The 19562-nt window shown below is 43.1% G+C and overlaps 1 protein-coding gene across 1 annotated transcript; it reads left to right on the top strand.

The window, feature by feature from the left end:
- Positions 1 to 485: 485 nt before the first annotated feature.
- On the top strand, positions 486 to 19295 carry LOC108924871 (tumor necrosis factor receptor superfamily member 25). The gene is made up of 10 exons (XM_018736504.2): positions 486 to 559; positions 5585 to 5777; positions 6117 to 6242; positions 10105 to 10203; positions 10513 to 10528; positions 12505 to 12542; positions 13484 to 13717; positions 13962 to 14002; positions 14872 to 15010; positions 17783 to 19295. The coding sequence occupies exons 1-10, from the start codon at positions 530 to 532 to the stop codon at positions 18124 to 18126; spliced, it is 1260 nt and encodes a 419-aa protein (XP_018592020.1). The 5' UTR covers positions 486 to 529; the 3' UTR covers positions 18127 to 19295.
- Positions 19296 to 19562: the final 267 nt, after the last annotated feature.

The following is a 19562-nucleotide window of genomic DNA, read 5'->3' as shown; positions in this document are numbered from 1 at the left end:
TGTTTGCAAGCGGTGTCGCTAAGCTTATTACACACGATGCAAATTTGGTGGTCATCTATTGTAGGTCCGATATGGAATCTGATGCTTTTTATCAAAATCTCTCCATCTGAAATGAAAAAAAGGAAAAAGTAGGTTATGACATCTGACGCCTCTTCTCGGCCTCAGTCATCGGCTCAGACGCTCGAAGATAAAAGAGCCGCAGCGCTTTCTTTTGCTTTCTCTAAACATCTTCCAAATATGTACTTCCCTTCATGATCTCATGTGAGAGGTCAAAGCTATAAGGTACCTCCCACAAACACTCGTGCTGATATTGACTCACATGTCACTTCGCAGAAGAGGTGGCAACAATGACTGCTTCATGATTATTTATTTGCCTTCCTCTGCGTCTCTTCTTTTTCAGCTGTGCCAGTCTCCGGCGTAAACATGGCAATCTGTGTTTGAGTGATTTGCTTTTTGTAATTTATATGAACGTCGGTGTGTGTGTGTGCGTATGTGTGTGTGTGTGTATGTGTGTGTGTAACGGATAAACATGAAGTTATCTGCTTGGTTCCTGTTATGGGTAAGTGTTCTCATCATCATCATCATCATCATCATCATCAGTGCTTAATTTATAGTTGAGGTTTTGTATGTTAACTAACAGTTTAAGTGAAAAATAGTTGCCTTTTTAAGTATATTTTCAGAGTGAGGATCAATGGTGCCTTGTAGTGTCACAGGCAGCAACTCTGAATTCAGTAATCAAATAATCTAAAATAAATAATATCCGAACAAGTGCAGCTCACTTAGGTCAGAATATTGAAGCCGGTGAGGGTTTGTAGGCGCAGCGGAGCCGTTGGAAGTCGGGGCGGGGGGTGTTGTGTTATTTTTCACTGTGTGTTGTTTGTTGCACATCTATCTATGTAGATTTTTTTGCCACACCAAATTCTGTCGGTTTTGTGTCATTAGGTACGAGTGGCCCACGGAAACGTGTGCTTTAGCAGCTTTCAAGGGACTGGTCTGTCTGGGATTTATTTCTGGATTTTTCCATTTGATGAGGCATTTGCTGTGTTTAGCACGATGAGGAATTTACAATGAAGAGAACCATCTAGAGGAAGTTAATTTGCTCCACCGGTGGCTGGGCGAACACGCCTGTTCCCCAGTCAGCAGCTGTTATTGCGAAACCTTGTCTCACGTTCATTATCGATTTAGACATCTGGATTTTCACGAAAGTCATCGTTGTCCAAAGAGCTTCCTTTCTGGGCTGATGGAACCTCAACGCTTGCAGTCGACTCTGGGGAGAGTACACCTGAGGTGGTGCTGTGGTTAGGGTTGTTTCTTTGAAGGTCCCGGGTTCAAATTCCCCTCATGCTGTAATGCTGTCGATCAAGGCATTTACCCAGAGTTCATATCATAATGTCCTGCTCTGTAAATGGGTCAGTGATGATAAAGTTAACTGTCTAAAACTAAAGGCCGTCTCGATCAAAGGTGACAGTTAAAAAAACATTAACAGCTTCCTGTTTTGCTCCACAATAACTATTATTCGGTGGTTCTTATTTATTATATGTTTTATTTAATATCTTCCTCATTTCTGTGTTACACCACTGGCAGGTGGAGGGCGAGTAGTTTTGTGGCTGGAGTTGTGATCATTAAGTTATAGGAATAAATGAAAGCAGAGAGAGAGAATCTCACACACTGTCAGAAACCACTTGTGTATGCGGGCTCACGACGAGCCGGAGCCTAACCCGGCAACACTGGGGGCAGGGGACACACCCAGGACAGGACCCCAGTTCATCACAAGGCACCCTAAGCAGGACTCGAACCCCACACCCACTGGCGAGCAGGACCTGGCCAAACCCGCTGCGTCACGACCCATCCGAGAGAGAACCTTTGTCACAGTATTATGATACGCACATTGTTGGGAAATTTTGTAGTTTTATGATTCTACGCTCTTTAAATCTTATTATTGGTGCATATGGTAAGAGAAAAACAACAAAACCAAGTCTTTCAAAACATTTATAACAAATGATCTAAGAGTTAAATGATATGGAACCATAAAAATGAGTGCATTGGCTGGGGGGGGGGGGGGGGGGTGTGAGTGGCAGTGGATAGCTTAGTAGATAGTGCTGACTTTGAAAAATGCCCTGAAAAACTAAGGTCTGAATCCGTCCTCCCGCTGTAGTACCCTTGAGTGAGCGACCTACCCTAAATTGCTACGGTAAAAATTACCCTGCTGTATAAAGAGGAAAATAGCTGTAGGCAGCTTAATATTGTAAGTCTCATTGGAGACAAGCGTCACCTGAATGAGTAAATGTGAAACATAGTCTTGTGTCTGGTGCCAGAAGGCATAGTACAATTGGGTGTGGTACTTGCTCTGAACTACTTTGGAACTTTCCAGCTGAAAAAGGGTAAAACCATAGGTCCATTTGGGTAAAATAGTCATAGCGGAAGTCATCAAAGCAGAAAGGATTACTGATCCATCAAGCTATGGTTATATTTTAGGTGTGTATTTGATACCATGCCACTGAGCTGATGAGTGTGACAACTGGACTTCCTGCAAACTGTTTTTACCTTCTAATTTATCATTTTCTTAGATTTATTGCCATACTGCAGAAACAAGGGATGTCCTTTTGGGCGATGTTGAGCCTTCATTAAGGCTTGGACTATTTTCACATTGACTCACGCAGCCAGCGCATGACAGCTTGTTATGTATTGGAGGGACAACTATTCACAATATTACTCAATGCAGTTAAACACAAAAATTGGGGGACAAATTTAGGCTGGCTTGAAGCGTTTAGTCTATGTTGAAAGGCAGTTATTTTGTGCCAGTGGGGTCGATGCTTCCCTTTAGTCAGTCTTGCGAGTATGGTCGCCCTCCCTCGTATCTGTTTTGACATCCAATCATTGAAATCTTCTCTTGGATTACTTACTAAACTGGTTTCAGATGGACTGGCCTGAGCCTTGTGTGTGTGTCTGTCTGTGTGTGTCAGGCATTCATCCTTGTCTGCGGTGAAAAATATTCTGAACTGTAAACCGTAAGTCACAAATGTGAGCCATGGTGATCTCTGCACCTAAAACAAACCTGTGATTGTTGATCAAGCTCGTATGACTTCCAGTTTTCTAGCTCTTCTCCATTGCTCTGTAACTCTGAAAATGTGAAAAATTTCAAAACTATAAAAATACTGTGTTATGCATATATGCGCTCTTCCCCCAGTCTCCCAGTACTTAGATTTTGATGTATCCGGTCCGCTGATATTAATACCACATATTGTAAATCGGTCCAGATTTCCATTCATCCAATATGGGACATCCATTCCAGGTCGCAACATTTGATCCAGTGATGAACCGAGATCATACGCCATGTTGAGCCAAGCTGCTGTATGACAGAGATTATGAGGTGCACTGCATTGTGGGAAAAGGGTACCCATGCTGTCAAGTGTGGTCTGACATTCTTCGGTCTCACCTGTTTGTGTTTAAATCATCCTTTGCACCGTTGCAGTTTCATTGTGCAACCATTCATTTATTTGTTATAGTGTTGTATTTGTAAGAAATGGCTTTTTAAAAGAAAAAAGTTAAGGCAAATGTTAGCTGTGCAAAGGAAGAAGGCAAATCATACACACAGAGGCAGCAAGATATTTCTTTAGCATTAGGTTTGTCTGAAACCACGGTGCAAAATATTTATTCTATATTTATTCTATATTTATTCTATTTGATCACGCAGAGCTGAAAATATCACTCTGTCCATGTTACTGCCCTTACTTCCTCAAGAAATTCTGTGCACAATATCATGATAAGGTTACTTAATGAAATCATAATTTTTAGTTTATTTTGTATATGTTGTTATTAATTGTTATTCTTTTTACTTTAATGTGTTGCATAATGTTTTTTTCCTTATCTTCAGCATCATTTAAGGTGGTTTTATAATGGAATAATCATTTGCAACTGGATTTTCAATATTAAGCAATGAATTAGGGCCAGTTAATAGGAAAAGTGCTTTAAAGTGTTTAAGCTATTCAACTAATGCATTACTATATAGGTAACACGTTAAAAAGTACGCAGGACAATCAAACTGCACGTTGATTATTGTGTCCCTGGATTGTAAAGTTTTCCTATTGGATTCACCTTTCATTCTCCAAATAGTTTTTTAGGGGAAAAGCATCTGTCAAATGAGTAAATGTAAATTCACCATTCATCCCCAGTTCCAGACATAAAATATATTTTATTTTAATAACTAAATAATCCATGAAGTTCAAGGACACCCCAAGGCTCTGCAATCCTTGTGGGGCTTTGTTGTCCATCCCTGATTTATTTGCTTTGCCAAACTCTTTTCTCTAAGGTGTCTCATGCCACTTGTAGTACTTTTACCACATACAGTCTTACATTGTCCCACAGGCACACTGGGGGCAATGTGAGCCTTAGGGCCCTAAGTCCAGTAAACACCTCAGCCAGTTACTTTACTTCTATCTTAAAAGAGGACATATTAATTCTGCAAGAAGCTCAGAGAACAAACAGATCAGACATCTGACCAGATATTCACATTCAGATTAACGCAACTGAACAGTTTCCTCAATAACATCTTAAAAAGTTCAACAGAAATTGTTCAGCGGAAACCTTTCTCCAAGGTGACTTACAATGCTGGATTTACACGTACACTGAGCTAATTATATATACACACACACACACATTTTCAGAACCGCTTGTCCCATACGGGGTCACGGGGAACCGGAGCCTACCCGGCAACACAGGGCGTAAGGCCGGAGGGGGAAGGGGACATACCCAGGACGGGACGCCAGTCCGCCACAAGGCACCCCAAGCGGGACTTGAACCCCAGACCCACTGGAGAGCAGGACTGTGGTCTAACCCACTGCGCCACCGCACCCCCTAATTATATATATTTACTCATATATATAGCTGGGTAATTTGTACTGTATCAATTCATGTTGTATATCTGACTCTAGGGTCCTACAGGAGGAGCAGGGATTCAAACCCAAGGCCTATTACTGAAAGGCAGTAGCACTATCCACCACACACACACACACACACACACACACACACACACACACACACACATTTTCAGAACCGCTTGTCCCATACAGGGCCACGGGGAACCGGAGCCTACCCGGTAACACAGGGCGTAAGGCCGGAGAGGGAAGGGACACACCCAGGACAGGACGCCAGTCCATCGCAAGGCACCCCAAGCGGGACTTGAATCCCAGACCCACCGGAGAGCAGGACTGTGGTCCAACCCACTGCGCCACTGCACCCCTTGGCTCTTATCCACTACACTACCTCTTTATTGCCATTATAACTCTACTTCTTAGCTGAGGCTTTTACACTTTAAACTCTGCACTCGAACCCTTTTGTAACCTTGGATATTTCAATGAAGTAGTTTGCTTCAGTTACTTTGCTCAAAGGTACAGCAGCAGAGCTCGCCTGGGGGCTCGAACCATCAATAAATAGTTGGAGTTGGGAACAAAATCCCTACTGATATGGTTTGACCTCATTCTCCAGGCTCTTTTAAATGAGTTAGAATGGCTTCTTCTTGCTTGTGACCTCCTTATGCTCCTGCTGTGCTGCCCATTGCCTTAGACATGGAATCCATTTCTTCCAGGTCTTGCCATTGCCTCTGGTCTCCTCGACCTTCAATAGAGGTTCCTTCCAAAACGTAGTGGGCGGGGCCTCCGACTTCATTCGCACTAAGGGTCCAGTGCTCAGGAGACCGAGACAGTCGAGAGACCTGAGAAACTGCACCAAGGAGGACCTGGAGCGAGACCCGAAGCAGTGCTGTTCCCACTGTCCTCCAGGTGGGCGAAAAAGGAATTCAGACATCGACACAGTGGTTCTAACAGTTTTACCTCACAATGTTGGTGGAAAAGCAGCAATCCCTGCACAATTGTTTGAAATCAGGTCCAAAATGTGTGTAGAGATATTCTGGAATAACTTCCCTCATTCCAAATTTTTTGATCTGCAGTATGAAAATTCTTTGGTCTATGAGATTATGGAAGGAGTCTATCTTTGAATGTGGCACATTACCATTCTATGCAAATTCTTAGCACCGGGGGGAAAATTATGGATGGGATGATTTCTCATCTATTTGTGCAATCCAAACTAGTTCATTCCTATTTTTTTGCCTGTCTTACCAGGTTACCATAAACTAGAGAACTGTACGGGAAATCTATTCCGGTGTACCCCTTGCTCTGACGATACCTACACTGCTATCAGGAACTACAGAAAGGACTGCATTCCGTGTAAAACGTGTGATGAAAAAGGTAAGAACTTGAGTCACTGAACTTTCTTCTCCTTTCTGACCGCTGCTGTGGTAAATTCAAACACACACTCACTGAGTCAAAGTGAGTATGTGTACGTGAGCCAAAAGCCGTGGCTGGTGTAGGTTGTTAGATCACCAAGAGCTACATAAATGAGGAGGCTGTACAGTGTGACTAAGGGAACCACCGGAGTGACCTCAGGGTGGTGGTGGGGGAGCGGGGCTTGGCAGTGGTCTGTTTACTTCAGAAATGTTAATGTTTGCAGTGTTCAGGGAGGGGGTCTAGTCTCTTCTTAATAAGGTCAAACCGAACCCTGAAGAACTGAGCGCACATGGTTGACACCAGCAGGAATGAAATAAAGCAAAGAAAAACAGAGAAAGCAGTTAGCTATACAGAGAGATTCCACCTAGCAACTGAGGAAAGGAAAACAAAAGGTTCTAGAAAGGGAATTTTAGTGTACAGACAACCCTCCAGTTAAGTAAATTTCAGTTACATAAAATCCGGATCTACGTAAAAAAACTCCTGGCATACAATTTATTTACGGATAGAGCTTACGCAAAATATCTGAAATACGTTATGCTCAAGTCAGCATAGCCAGACAAGGCAGGAAGCTACATCTTCCCAGTTCTTGCGTGTTTTGAGAACTGAACGTATGGCATCATATCGTTAATGTAGTGCTTTTTCGCATATTTCTACCCTTTTCATTATTCACAATGCCTCATGGTAAAAGTGCGCTTGAAGAAAAACGAGAACCGTCTTGCAAGCGTACAGCAATCGATTTGGAGATGAAATTACATAATAAGGAAGTATGAAGCTGGACAAATTTTATCATCTATGGCACGGGAACAAGGTTTAGCCGTGTCGACTATAAATAAAGCAATACGAGTAAAGGATGTTGCATGTTGCGATGAGCCTCGGTGCAGCAAGTGGTAGGGAACAAACTAGGTTTGCTTGAGACTTTCATGTCTGCAGCTATGTTTCCTTCTCTTAATGTAACGCATAAATTGTACTTTTGCTGAGATGTACATCGCTTTGGACGAAAGCGTCTGCTAAATGAATAAATGTAAATGCATGTACGAAGGCGCATGTGAAAGGAACAGCTAGCACGAAAACAACAATAATAACGAAAAAACGTCAAGGTGCAATAAATGAGATGGAAAAATGATAAATTACGCAACAACAGCACCCTCTTGTGTTCCGGCATACTACTAGGTATAGGGTAAGCACACAGTAAATACCGTACATGCATCGTATGCAGAAGTAGTCTCTTTTTTAAGTTAAATTTCTAGTTTATCGAAATGTAAAAATTTCTTTAATTGACTAGGCCTATGTCTTATTATAGTATTTAATATGTCTGACATTTACTAGAGAATGATATTGTGTTAGAGGGGGTGCGGTGGCGCAGTGGGTTGGACTGCAGTCCTGCTCTCCGGTGGGTCTGGGGTTCGAGTCCCACTTGGGGTGCCTTGCGATGGACTGGCGTCCCGTCCTGGGTGTGTCCCCTCCGGCCTTACGCCCTGTGTTGCCGGGTAGGCTCTGGTTCCCTGCGACCCTGTATGGGACAAGCGGTTCTGAAAATGTGTGTGATATTGTGTTATTTTTTAATACCCATGTTTGCAACAAATAGATAGATAGATAGATAGATATACTTTATTGATCCCACAAGGGAAATTATTATGTTACAGCAGCAGAACACAAGTCAGATAAATACTTGCAACATATATTTAAAAAACATATAAAACAAGTGGAAAAATCCAAGTTAAAAATACAAGATAAAAATATATGTGCAATTATGTATACTGTTGGAAAAATAAAAGAATAAAAAGTATATTAAATAAATTAAAACAGTATGTAGTGCAACAGTAAAGTGCAAGTTGTACAAAACGGTAATATAGTCATCATGAAGTATTAACAAAATGAACTAACAATAGTGCTGAATAGTTCATCTGTCACACAGAGGTGAGCTGTTGTACAAAGTTATTGCGAACAATAGAAATGATTTCCTGAACCGTTCTTTACGGCAGCGGAGCTGAATGAGTCTTTTAGAAAATGAGCTTCGCTGTCTCTGCAGCGTGCTGTGCAGTGGGTGGGAAGGAGTGTCCATGATGGAGAGCAGTTTGTTCAGTGACCTCCTATTTCTCACCGACTCAAACGTCTCCATGTTCTGTCCAATGATGCTGCCGGCCTTACGGATGATCTTGTTCACCCTGCCTGCATCTCTGGCATTGATGCTGCTCCCCCAGCAGACCACGGCAAAGTAGATGGCGCTCGCAACAACAGACTGGTAGAAGATCTCCAGCATCTTGCTGCACACATTGAAAGATCTGAGCTTCCTCAGAAAATAGAGTCTGCTCATTCCCTTCTTGTACACAGCATCAGTGTGGTCCCTCCAGTCCAGACTGCTGTTCAAGTGGACACCTAAGTATTTGTATTTCTGAACAGTCTCAACCTCCTCCCCCAGGATCTTTATGGGTCTGACTGCAGTTCTTGTCTTCCTAAAGTCGACGACCATCTCCTTGGTCTTCTTGACATTTAGGAGCAGATGATTCCTGCTGCACCACTCCACAAAGTTATCCACCAGGTGCCTATACTCCAACTCCTGTCCATCTCTAATACACCCCACCACTGCAGAGTCATCAAAGAACTTCTGCAAATGGCATGATTCAGTATCATACTGAAAATCGGAGGTGTACAGAGTGAACAGGAATGGTGACAGAACAGTTCCCTGTGGCGCTCCTGTGTTGCTAACCAAAACATCAGACAGGAAGCTCCCCAGCCGTACAAACTGAGGCCTGTCTGACAGATAGTCAGAGATCCAGGAGACCGTAGATGCACTGACACCCATCCCCAGCAGCTTCTCACTCAACAAAAGAGGTTGGATGATATTAAAGGCACTGGAGAAGTCAAAAAACATGATCCTCACAGTGCTGCCGCTACCATCCAAGTGAGAATGAGCTCGATGCAGCAGATAAGCGACGGCATCATCCACACCCACATGAGGCCGATAGGCAAACTGAAGAGGGTCCAGACTAGATTTAACCTGTGGTCTCAGCTGTATCAGCACCAGTCTCTCCAGTACCTTCATAACATGTGACGTTAGGGCAACTGGTCTGAAGTCACTGGGGCCAGATGGGATGGCTATCTTTGGCACCGGTACTAAACACGATGTCTTCCATAGCACAGGAATCCTTTCCTGCAACAGACTCAGGTTGAAGATGTGTTGCAGGATGCCAGACAGCTGGGCCGCACAGGACCTCAGGACCCGGGGGCTGATGTGATCCGGGCCTGCCGCCTTGCCTTGATAGAGTCTCTCCAGCTGTCTTCTCACCTGGCCGATGGTCACATTCATAGGGGTTGGAGTTGGGGGGTTGTGGTCAGACGTACACTGTGGGGGGTGGGAGTGGGTACGATGCAAGGCATAAGAGGGTGACAAAGAGGGTGTGAAGACTGGTCCGGTGTGGGGAGGGCCAGCAGGGGGTCCAGTGCTGAACCTGTTAAAGAACAAATTCAGCTCATCGGCTCTGTCCAGGCTGCCGTCCTGCTGGCGATCTTTGATGTTATATCCTGTGATCTGCTTCATGCAAATGCAAAGGAAATGAGAAGGCTTGCCTCTGTAATGGAGGGGGAGGGGGAATCCCACATACGTAAACTTCGACTTACGTAAGGAGTGGAAGAACCGTCTATTTGCAAAAGTCGAGGGATGTCTGTATTACGGAGGCCCTGTGTGAATTGTGCAATTTGGTTGGGTGATGCAGGATCAGCATCAGTGCAGACAGAAGCTGTAACCCAGGGAATGGATAAATGGTGCAAAGCTGGCTGAAGGCATGGTGAGAAGTGATGCTTAACACTGATCTCTGCTCCTCAGTGTCAAAGGTGATGGTGAGCGCGTGCACACGGACCTCTGACGTTGAGTGCGGTTGCAAGGAAGGATACGCTCGGCGAAACACATCTACAGACTTTTCCTGTAAGGGCATAAAGTGGAAAGCCTAAAAATGATACTTCATGTGCACTCGAAGCGGAACTGCAAATAAAATTATACCTTATGCTTGGACCGAATGTCAAAATGTGGATTTTCTTCATGTGTGACATATTTTATTAACGTTCATGAAATAAGCACTTTTAAAAAATTCATTAGGTAAAAAATATAGTTTTAATGTGGTTTTTTTATCTCAAAAGCCTGTGATGTCACCGTTTTCCCTGCTTCACTTCTTGTCACCACCGCACCAGCATATTATTGGTTCTAATCTCATTTTCTGTATTTTTTGCCCATTAGGTATGAAGGACGAAAAGTAAGAGAACCATGAATCTAAAACATCACGAGCATCTTCTGTGTAAATCTCTTCATTTCCACCCGGCATTCTACTCAACTTCGCTCTTCACATGAAACTGCCCAAGTGCCTTCTTTTTGAGTCCACGCAATTTAAAATGCTCCTTTATCCATTATAAAACTTACATAGACACTTACAATGTCATATTTGTTACTTTATCAGAGCCTACCCATAAAATTCAAAGAGGACAGCAATCGTAACAATAGCAGGGGTATCACCTAAAAAGTCGTCGGGTTTTTCTGGGGCCTCTAAAAAATGGATACAGTACACTATGGTTTTTCACCACACCTATACTACACAAAGGGGGGTGTGGTGGCACAGTGGGTTGGACCGGGTCCTGCTCTCCGGTGGGTCTGGGGTTCGAGTTCCGCTTGGGATGCCCTGCGATGGACTGGCTCCCTGTCCTGGGTGTGTCCCCACCCCCTCCAGCCTTTCGCCCTGTGTTTCCGGGTTAGGCTCCGCCTCCCCCTCTACCCCGTATGGGACAAGCGGTTTCAGATGGTTTGTTTGTTTGTACTACGTAGTACTCTAAAGCCCAGTACATTTGTTTGTCCTTTTGTTAGACCCACAAACGTGTGTCAGTATGGTATATAAGTGGTTAGTGTATGGCCATACACAGAGAGCAGCAAAACACTTACACTTGCAATCAGAATGCTGCCTGTTCGTTTCTAAAGAGATGCTCTCATTACAATGTTTGTATAAAACAGAGAAATTAAGCTGCTTTGGATAAAAATGGCAGTTTTTTGCCATTTTCCAAAACAAGCAATTTTCCCAGTGTGCACATGAGCACATTGTTATCATATAGACTGATTCTATATGAAAACAACGCTAAGTGTTTGTTAAAACTTGAAGGATTCTTAACATTGTTTCATGGCAGCATGACACTCTCCCAGATATGAATTTATTGTAGTATTCAGCGAGTACTCATTTGTTGCGCAATACAGCCGCACAGCTTTCAGAAGGAGAAACCTGCTCAAACGTAAAGCGGATAAATAATTTAATGTCAGCACTTTTTTTAAAAAAAAGAAAAGGATCTAAATGAAACCGCGCTGGTCTAATTTGCATTTTGCACACACCAGTCATGTATGTTTGTCCACTGCATAATTTCTTAAATGATGTTCGGCCCATTACGGCAAATTTTCCTTTTTGTTCCACAGTCTGTTTAATCTGGAAAAAAAAAATAAATCACAGTAATTAATTCGAGGAGCTAACCCTAACTGCATCTTCTTATTAATAATCTGTGAGTTGTGGATTTTCAGGCCGAGATAAGCACACATTTATCAGAGTTTCCTGTCATTTAACGCCCTAGGCGGTTCCAAGCAAGAAGAACGCGGCACCTTGACACAACACGATTTCCAAGAGCATAAGCTGTTTAAAGTTTCACATTCTTGCTGGTAAAGGTTGCGCGGTCGCTTTTAAGCGTGCAGCCGAGTCCTGAAAGTCCTCAGTTTGTGTCTCAAAGTTCAGTTCTCAGGAAAGAAAGTGTTAAAAATAAATGTGAGACACCATTGGAATTGTTTTGACTAATATGATCTCTGTGCAAATAACAATGCGCAGGAGCTGTTGGCCGATAACGGATCATGTGACATGAACCAGACCTTCGCTGCTATATCAGTGACCCCTCACAGTTGCACTTTAGGACTGAGCTCCTCCATCCAAAACACCTTACAATTTTACCCAGTTATTCAGCTTTTTTTTTTTTACCAGAGTAGTTCAGGATAAGAACTATCCTCACACTGGCACTTCAGATGAAAAAAACCGCTGTTTACCAGCAGGCACTCTTAATTACTGCACTACCATTACTTGTGCTGAACCTTGGGCTTAAAAGTATTTGTTTTGTATCTATTAATAACTTGAGCATATATCAAATAAGCTCCTCCTGAAAAATGTCAGTTTTCTTCCCGTTAATCTGAATTCATCCTGTTCCCCTTTTTCAGACCAAAGCCTGAAAAAAACCCCCCTCATACTACAGCAGGTATGTACTCTTAAAAATGACAGAGCTGATTTGAAATCTGTTGTCACTTAAGTGTTTGAACATAACTGACGGCTGTTGGCCAGTGGTTAGTGCACTGTGGTCATTTGACATCCTTAGTTTGGTTTGCTTACGGGCAGTGAAGAGTGAGCAGCTTTACCAAAACCTGGTCTGAAAATCACAGGGGGCGCGGTGGCGCAGTGGGTTGGGCCACAGTCCTGCTCTCGGGTGGGTCTGGGGTTCGAGTCCCGCTTGGGGTGCCTTGCGGCGGACTGGCGTCCCGTCCTGGGTGTGTCCCCCTCCCCTTCCGGCCTTACGCCCTGTGTTGCCGGGTAGGCTCCGGTTCCCCGTGACCCCGTATGGGACAAGCGGTTCTGACAATGTGTGTGTGTGTGTGTGTGGTCTGAAAATCATCCCTTATGGTGGATTTACATTTACATTTATTCATTCTATGACACTTTTCTCCAAAGTGATGTATAAAGTAAAAGAATGCTTTTCGCAACATATTTCTGGCACTCATTATTTACATATAGCTGGCATGAAAAAATATGTGACGCAAGTTTATTATGTAGTCAGAAGAACAGGAGCGGGACTGAAAGAGGTGGATTTTGACATCTTCCTTTAATGGTGGGAAGGATTCAGCAGCTCTGAGTGATAGAGGGAGTTTATTTCACCGCACTAGAGCTAAAAATGAGAACCTATGGATTTTTAATTCTAGACCTCTTGGGCGTAGGACCACAAAGCCTCCAACAGTGGAGCAGTGGATGTAGGAGGTTATCAGGTTTTTTAGGTCCTGGGGAACAGATCCTTTGACACTCATTTAGGCCATAACCAGCCTTGATGTTGATACATTCTTCTAAGAGAGATGTGAAGAGATCAACTTGAATGTGTCTGTATTTCTGGACGGTGTGTCTTTCATCCATGCGTCCTTGTGCACTCCTCAGGTCCAAACCCCATCGTCACACCGTATGCAAACACCGACCAGTTGATCATCCCCATGTTGCTTCTCTCTGTGGCAATTCTGGTGCTTGGGGCATTGATCGCCCCAACATTCTACATCTGGACTCAACGTAGGGGCACACCTTGCTGCTGGTGTCTACAACTGTACTCCAAGCCCCCAAAGTCCATGTACACAACTATAACCATGACACCAGAGGCACCAAACTCCACCTCCCCAGGTGAGTGCTCAATGAGTGAGGTGAGCGTGGTATCACTTAAACAGCACGTATCACATAGTCAACATAACTAAGTCATTCTTCAATAGTTACAGTGCAGCTGTCACCTGAAGAGAAGGGATGAATTGAATACATGAGACGAAAAATCATTCAGCGCACAAAAACATTAATTGCTCATAGGTAAAATTGATAGTAGCCATTAGGAGCTTAATGAACTGATGAAGCAATTTTTTTTTTTTTTATTTAGCCGAAAAATCTTGTGTGAGGCACAGCGACCCGGTACCTGCGGTACGTATAACACCCCTTCTTTCTGATTTTAATTTCGCACCGGTGAATCATTTACAGTCAAAACCTGATATTTTTGCAAATTCATTTCACTTTCATTTGTTTATTCATTTTTGACTCTCATTTAACACATACACTGTTTAACAATTGAGGTTCAAAACTAGCAGTTATATTTCTACATGCAAGCATTCATTGTTTTTAATTTATATATGCAAACATATTTTATTATGTTTATATTATGTTCCAAGAAATGAATGCATTTTTTTTTCCATTTATTTATCAAAAGTGACTTGAAACAAGCTACTTACAATGAATTTCCTATTTACACAGCTGGGTAATCTTTACTGCATTTATTCAGGATCAGCACATTGCTCAGCGCTAAGACCAAGAGAGGAGGATTCAGACCTGAATCCTTTAAGTCCAAAGGTGGCGTCTCTAATCACTAAGCCAGACACTGTCCAAATGATTGTTTTTGCTGGCATTTAATATTTACTTTCTTATTTATAGCGCTTGACTCGTGCGCATTGCAAAAACAAGCTATTTGGTTAAAAAAGTCACATTTCGTTGAAGCATCTTCCTCGCGGTGCCTGAAAAGATAGTGGCTTGACAAGAAGTGCCGCTGCACCACCGATTCATTGAAATTCTGTTGGATATTGTTACCTCCTTGATGGCCAATGACTCACATGCCATACAATGCAAATTCTAAGGAACCCCTGGCAGGCTTTTACCAGTAAAGTACCACTTCCTGCTCTACTTCTTACCATTGGCTGACATCAAAATAGGTTGCGGGAGAAGCACCGACAACGAAACACACCTGACCGTTATCTCGCTCACACACTAAAAGGCTGTTTGAAATCTTTCTTTCCTGCCAGGTTTCCAGTTGCGCTGAGACATCCCAGCAACCTGAGGAGAAAAAAGCCTGCAAGATGTTGACACTCCCACCCAGACCTCAGCACACTCAACATTCCAGGCTCGTCAACGCTGTTGATGTCAATTCCCTACGCTTAAAAAGTAATCGAGCTTTGGTAAAACCATGAGTTCTGTCTCAGTATTGATATTCTGCGATTCCCGGGGTCAGGACATTGCTAGGTGATGAGTGACACCCTCGAAATTACACTTGACAAAGATGAACGGAATTTAACCACAACTGCTTGATAACAATTATTGCTAACATTTATTTATCTGACCCCTTTGTCCAAGGCAATGTACATTGTTTAGATTTGTACAACAGGTTACTTACTATTTTGTAACCTTTTATATAGAGCAGTGATTTTTATTGTATCATTTCTGGGTAAATACCTTAATCAAGGGTATGTAACAGAAGGAGGGGTCTGAACAGGGCATCTTCCCAGTGTAAGGCGATGGCCTTTACCACAGTGCTACCTACGGTGCTTTGTATTTACACTTACATGTACGTTTATTTATTTGACAGATGCTTTTATCCAATGCAATGGACAACTCAAAGTAAACAAAAGTGCATTTCGCCGAGAGGTGAAAAGACAGGGCTGCAGACATGGGATTTTTCGAATTATAGTTAATTAGGGCAATGCAAGTGTTTTTACCACTTTACATTACATGGGTAGCTGGCTATAGAATTGATAGGGAGAGGGATTTTTTTTCAAGAGGGAAGTAAATCCAAAAACGATCTGTTCTGACACCCTTCTTTATTGGTGAGAGCAACTCAGCAGTTCTGGGTGAAAGAGGGAGCTCAGTGAAGGCAGAACCGAGAACCTTCCTTTGGATTATGGGCCTCTTGCGTGTGGGATCAGAGATGGAGGAGTGTAGCAGTCCGGTTGGTGCGTAGCAAGCGAACAAGTCCTGTAGGTATCAGGAGCAGAACCATTCACGGTCTCATAGGCCATAACCAGAGTCTTGAACTTCATACAGGGAGCTACAGAAAGGCAATGGATGTGAAAAGATGAGAAGGGGAGATACATGAAAACATTTTGACAGGTCATACACAAGTCATAGTCTTTAAAACAGTGTCATAAAATGTTTTAGATTCATGTGTCTTTGAAATAGTTGTTGGAAACAGCACTGATGACCGCGGTCACATTGGGTTTAGACGGTTCCCTGGCTGCGTTTGATGCTTCCAACACACCAGTCATCCGCGTGGAGGTTTTCTTTTGAAGTCCTGGTGAATTTTGCATCTTGTGTTCTGAAACCAACATCAGCAGAATTGTGTTTTTTTTTTTTTTTTTTTGTTTCCGATAAGGGCTCATCTGTTCGGTTGCGCTTTACTTGTGTTTAAGGCCCCACGGTCAAGGCTGTTTGAAAAGTTGATAACAATCAACAGATACAAGGCGTTCACAGAAAAACAGTCTGCAAATGAACTTCTTGCTTTCAGGCTTTCAGTTTTTTTTTTTTTCTTGCTCAAATATCATGATATATCTTGCATTGGTTGCATCTATTTGCATCCAGTTAAAATAGATGCCATGCATTCTTCAGTCTTCAAAAGGCATCCAACGCTGGTTATGACGATGCCGGTGGGGTACCATATGTGGATCATTAAGGGCCCCAAAACTGTATATTAATTACTTTGAAGTAAACTAATTTTACTATGGTAGTATTCTATTTAGTATCTATATTCAGAGCAATTTCAGTGTTAAACAGATGTGAGGATCTACCTTAACAAACCCTGTTTTGCGTGTTCTTTGAAACACTGGGGCTCCATACGGAACCAAAAAAACCATCTTTCGTATAATACCTAAGGGTTACAATTTGAGACCACTTTTTTCAAGATTTTGTGCATTATTAATACTGTATGTCAGCAGAAGCTGCTATGCAGCTCATTTACATTTGTCTGTAGCAACATACAACGATGAGGTACTTACAGTTATGCTCCCATTTATACAGCTGGGTAATTTATCTGGAACAGTTTAGGAGAAGTACCTTGTTATTTAGATACTACAGCTCTAGGCAAGATTAAAACCTTCCACCTTTGGGTCCAAAGACACCAGCTTTAACCACTATGCCACAACCTATCCCACTTAGAGCCCCTAGCTCCTTGAATTCCGAATCATTAAGAATTTTCAAAGACACATATTCCAGTTGATTGACACACACACACACACACACACACACACACACACACACACACACACACACACACACACACACACATACACATTCTCAGAACCGCTCGTCCCATATGGGGTCGCGGGGAACTGGAGCCTACCCGGCAACACAGGGCGTAAGCCCGGAGGGGGAGGGGACACACCCAGGACGGGACTCCAGTCCGCCACAAGGCACCCCAAGCGGGACTCGAACCCCAGACCCACCGGAGAGCAGGACCCGGTCCAACCCACTGCGTCACCGCGCCCCCACTTTCTTAACATTTTCTAAAATTTTTGTCTTTAGTGGAGCAAATGCGACCTATCCAGCCTATAGAGGTCAATAAAATGCACTGAGACCGAATAACCTCGACCCCAGAGTCTTCCACAGTGTTTACAACTCCTGTCTTGAGTTTGTGAGTGCAGGTGATCAATAAGATGACTAACATTTTGCTGGTTTGCAGGGTGACACAGTTGTCTAAGCCAACACTTGTCTTGTCAAACACTTGTCTAAATCAAAATGCCTATATTATTAAGCTTCTATTAACTGTGATTTGTTGGCGAAAGTGATTTTGGACTTAGGGACGAATCGATTTATGAACAGAATTCCTGTCCCTGCTGTGTTTGTATGTATGTTTGTATGTCTAAGGAGTCAGTTTATATAAATACAGATTGCACCCAGTGTGCAGGCATCCCTGGACTGATCGTTCCGCCCATCCGTTGCCTGCAGTGCAGAGACAAGACTCCCAGAGCGAGCGCTTCCCACCACCTGTGCTGTATGCCATCATCCGGGAGGTGCCCGTGCGGCGCTGGAAGGAGTTCCTGCGGCTGCTGCATGTTCCTGACGGCCAGATGGAGCGGGTGGAGTTCGAGGCGGGACCAACCTACCTGGAGCGGCAGTACCAAATGCTGCGGCTGTGGAGCCAGAGGGGTGGATCGGAGCTGGCCGAGATCTACGCCGCCTTGGACAGCATGGAGTTGTCTGGCTGCGCCCAGGAGCTGAGGGACAAGCTGGAGCAGCTGGAGAAGGTCGACCCACGTGCGCAGACGCTCGACATCGAGTCATTGGACTGACCAGCGAGTCGCTAGGGCTGACGCCATGCTCCTCCTGCCTTCCACAGACTCAACCGCAGAGACTCAAGGAGCTTTAATTCAGTGTTCTCAATCGGGGGATCCTGTAGGCCAAAGTAAAGGGTGACGTGATCGACGTGATCTCATCACATCTGACAATATTCTGGACCTCCTCCTGGACGCAGTGATTCCAGATTACTCCTATGTGGTGATTCCAGATTATCCCTGTTCTCCACGAAACCCTACCAAACTTACAGAATCTCTCTCAGCCCATGACTGTGTTCAAAGGCAGAGTTCAGCATTTTAAATGATGCTAAATGGCATCATGTTAGTTGTGTTTCTTAACACGGATGTTTTATTTCTTACATTTTAATTACAAGAGAAAATAATCGATGAGCTTGTCAGCTGAATGTTTCTATAGGGCAGAGTAAGAAAAACAAACCCGATACCCACTTTACAAAGGTGCATTCATAGTAAAATTATCTAGCTGTTAATCCGTAGAACAACATTGTAACATATATGTATGGACTATCTATATGTCTTGTGCGTAATATTTATGTTTCATCAGCACAGTACTGTATAACCATCATGGCCTGGACTTCAGCCAGGTTAAGAGTTATGTTCTCAGCGTTGCTCTAAGAAAGAAATTTCGTAGAGCAGCTGGGTGCCGTTATGCAGCCACTGTGGAGGAGATGGGCCACCCGGTGCTGGTTGGAGGCTGGGAGAGTGGGCGGCACTCCAAAATATGTCAGATTCAGTTTGTTTTCAGTCTCGGAACAAAGATGGGAGCTTGAGAAATAAAGGGTCATGTTACCAAGGATATAAAAGGTATCCTTTGTAACTTGTTCAAAGTTGTAAGCTGCATTTGGTAAAAGCATCAGCTGAGCTATGTGAAAACAGTGGTAGTAAAAACAATAAAAATAAGTCAAATAGTTTCGTAAAGTGTAGCAAAGAAGTATGATCAACTCCTGCGGGGAGAAAACGTCAAATAAAAGGCAGCTTGTAAATGTTTTTAAGAAGGCTTGTACATATTTATTCAGCGATATTTATTCTTCTATAAGCCTGTCCTCTTCAAATGAGCCAATGGTGCGGATTCAGTCTCAAATACTAACATCAGTCAATTCAAAACCATACCAGAAATAATGTAAGTGGTTGTAAAGCTTTGTGAGAATTAAAAAAATCGATTTTTTTTTCGAGTTTCCAAATTGTGGTTTTCTCTACAATTTGATCAGCCAGAGAACGATACATCGCAAGGAATGTGATCAAATATTCATTAGTGCAGCCTGATGCTGTCGCTGCTCTGTGTTTAACTGAAAGAAGTGAGGATGATCAATAACATTATTTAGACGGATTAGAACTGTCTGCATTTTCCATAAACTGATCCTTAAACTGCACTCTATGGTGTTCTTGGACCTTTAGGCCAAAAAAAAAAAACAGGA

The sequence above is a fragment of the Scleropages formosus genome, chromosome 2 (genome assembly GCF_900964775.1).
Source record: "Scleropages formosus chromosome 2, fSclFor1.1, whole genome shotgun sequence".
NCBI lineage: Eukaryota > Metazoa > Chordata > Actinopteri > Osteoglossiformes > Osteoglossidae > Scleropages > Scleropages formosus.
The sequence above is the reverse complement of the archived record's forward strand: the minus strand, read 5'-3'. Positions and strand labels throughout refer to the sequence as shown.

What these genes read in the sequence shown, in the direction of transcription:
- LOC108924871 (XM_018736504.2), top strand. Translation starts at nt 530, where the DNA reads ATGAAGTTATCTGCTTGGTTCCTGTTATGG. An exon ending in CTGTTCCCACTGTCCTCCAG is followed by an intron (nt 5,778 to 6,116) that starts GTGGGCGAAAAA and finishes CTGTCTTACCAG; the next exon opens with GTTACCATAAACTAGAGAAC. An exon ending in ACAGCGACCCGGTACCTGCG is followed by an intron (nt 14,003 to 14,871) that starts GTACGTATAACA and finishes CTTTCCTGCCAG; the next exon opens with GTTTCCAGTTGCGCTGAGAC.